Source organism: Apaloderma vittatum, unplaced genomic scaffold, assembly GCF_000703405.1.
Source record: "Apaloderma vittatum isolate BGI_N311 unplaced genomic scaffold, ASM70340v1 scaffold33354, whole genome shotgun sequence".
Taxonomy (NCBI): domain Eukaryota; kingdom Metazoa; phylum Chordata; class Aves; order Trogoniformes; family Trogonidae; genus Apaloderma; species Apaloderma vittatum.
Window position 1 is genome coordinate 1 of NW_009713806.1, and position 2,530 is coordinate 2,530.

At 61.8% G+C, this 2,530-nt stretch overlaps 1 protein-coding gene across 1 annotated transcript in view; it reads left to right on the forward strand.

The window, feature by feature from the left end:
• Positions 1–6: 6 nt before the first annotated feature.
• The window catches only part of LOC104273251 (ATP-binding cassette sub-family A member 2-like), a gene marked incomplete at its 3' end in the record, with an annotated part of 4,300 nt that continues 1,776 nt past the window's right edge, over positions 7–2,530 (forward strand). The window contains exons 1-6 of the mRNA XM_009868512.1: positions 7–132; positions 370–498; positions 793–960; positions 1,262–1,358; positions 1,738–1,911; positions 2,001–2,103. Of these exons, the coding sequence (XP_009866814.1) occupies positions 7–132; positions 370–498; positions 793–960; positions 1,262–1,358; positions 1,738–1,911; positions 2,001–2,103 (797 nt within the window). The remainder of the gene's footprint in view (positions 133–369; positions 499–792; positions 961–1,261; positions 1,359–1,737; positions 1,912–2,000; positions 2,104–2,530) is intronic.

A 2,530-nucleotide genomic window follows, 5' to 3' on the forward strand; every position in this document is an offset into this window, starting at 1 on the left:
GGCAACATGAGCTCGCTGGGCTTCACCAGCAAGGAGCAGCGCAACCTGGGCCTCCTTGTGCACCTGATGACCAGCAACCCCAAAATCCTGTACGCGCCTGTGGGCACTGAAGTGGACAAGGTCATCCTGAAGGTGAGAGTACAGAGGCTGAGACCCCTGTCCTGCCTCGCCCACCAACCCCACTTCGCAGAGACCTCCTCTGTTGGTGGAGTGGGGCCAGGGCTGAGCGGGGAGGAAGCGGGCAGCTTGTCCTGGCCCCCTGTTGGGGTAGCGATGTCTGCTCGGAGGTGGGCAGATACCTCCATGACTGTCCCAGTGAGCAGCGGGGCCCCCTGCCTCTTCCCGCTGTGTGACCTTCCTCCCTTGCAGGCCAACGAGACCTTCGCCTTCGTGGGCAACGTCACCCACTACGCCAAGGCGTGGCTGAACATCTCCCCCGAGATCCGTGCCTACCTGGAGGAGGGCAGGCTGCAGAGGCGCATCCGCTGGCTCCAGCAGGTTGGATAGTGAAGAGGGGACCGAGCCCACCTGGGCTTCACTGCCCTGGGGCTGGGACGGGGCTGTCCTACCCCCCAGGCACCTCGTAACTTCTTCACGTGAGGCTCTTGGGTGCTCCTGAGTGCCCACCCTGCTCTTGCAAGGACCAGACTGGATCCCTGCACAGGGCAGACACTGTTCCCCTGTCCCCAGGAGGAGCGTTGGGTCCTGTCTGTGGCCATGGGGAGGACAAGAGGGGCTGAGAGGCAAGGCGTCCCCCAGCTTCTCCCTCCTGTGTCTCCTCCTCTGCCCCAGTTCACCGCTGACCTCCACAAGCACCCAGAGATCCTGAATGTCTCGGACAGCGATGTTCTCCACAACTTCCTCAATGGCAACTTCTCCCTGCCCAACGCCAGCGTCCTGCTCCAGCAGCTGGACACCATCGACAATGCCGCGTGCGGCTGGGTCCACTTCATGGCCAAGGTGAGGTTGTGCCCACCTGTGGGCACTCGTGGGTGCTGGAGCGACACCCTCTGCCCACGGTCAGGCTCTGCAGGGCTGAGGAGGGGTCAGGTCTGCTCCGACCTCCTTGGGGCCCTGGGATGGGAGCTCAGGGCTTCTGCAGTGTCAGGAGCTTTGGGGTAGATGACAGTGGTGGAGGTGCCCATCCACCGCTGGGTTTGGGGGCTTGCAGGGTGCTGTGGGTGTCACGTGCTGCACCATGTGCCGGGTCTGCTTGCCACACTCTTCAGGGTGAGTCTCACCAGCCTTCCCCTCCCACCAGGTCAGCGTGGACATCTTCAAAGGCTTCCCAGACGAGGAGAGCATCGTCAACTACACACTGAACCAGGCTTACCAGGACAACGTCACAGTCTTTGCCAGTATGTTCCTGGGAACCAGCCCCTTTGCGGGGTCCCTAGAGCCATGTCCTTCTCCAGCTGTGCCCGGGCTTGCGGCCACCATTATTGGGACAGGGCACCCTTGGTGCACGTGTGGGGTGGATGAGCAGACTGAGCATCTTGTGGTACCTGCCCTCTGCCCCTGCCCTGTCCTGGCTCTCCCACTGCTGCTGTCTGCGGTCCATGTGCCCTCACATGCTGTGCCAGGGCCGTGCCCACCCTCCTCATCCGTGGCAGCCCTCATGTTGCCCTTGGCAGGGACACTTGGAGCCCTCCGCATCGCTGCCCTTCACTGCGGGCTGGCCGGTGTGGCTGTTTTCCGTGGTGCCAGCGAGCTCTCCGCCTCTCCCGCTGTCTGCAGGTGTCATCTTCCAGACCAACAGGGACGGCTCGCTGCCCCCCCACGTCATGTACAAGATCCGGCAGAACTCCAGCTTCACAGAGAAGACCAACGAGATCCGGCGGGCGTACTGGCGGCCCGGCCCCAACACTGGTGGCCGCTTCTACTTCCTCTATGGTTTCGTCTGGATCCAGGGTGAGTGCCAGCTCCCTGGCACAGCCGCCCAACTCCCCAGCCCCTGCCCACACTGCCCGCTCAGCTTGGCCTCTCCTCCTCCTCCACAGACATGATGGAGCGCGCCCTCATCAACACCTTTGTTGGCCATGACGTGGTGGAGCCCGGCAACTACGTGCAGATGTTCCCATACCCGTGTTATACCCGGGATGAGTGAGTAACACCAGGGTGGGCACAGGCAGAACCTTCCCTCTTCTCATTTGCACACCAGGACACTTCAGCTGGGAAAAGGAGACAAGTTTAGGGGGATGGGAGAGGTTGGTGGCATTAGGAGTGATGAGCAACCAGTTAAGCTCTGTTCCTTGGACCACCGGGCTAGGCAAGCAGGGAAAGGATTTTGTGCCCAGTTTGCAGCTGAACTTATGGCTGTGGAGTGTCTTGGAGGCTGAAAGACTTGGAGAGAACAAGAGGAGTGTGGTGAATGGATGGTTCATGGGTTGGCCGGTGGTTATTGAGCACTGTGGTCTGGAGGAAGCAGCTGGAGAAGTCCCAGAGCCACGAGCCCTCCAGAGCAGGAGGGTGGGTAGGACACCATCCACACCAGCGTAGGCAGGGCACCAGACTGAGCCCGTGGCTGGGG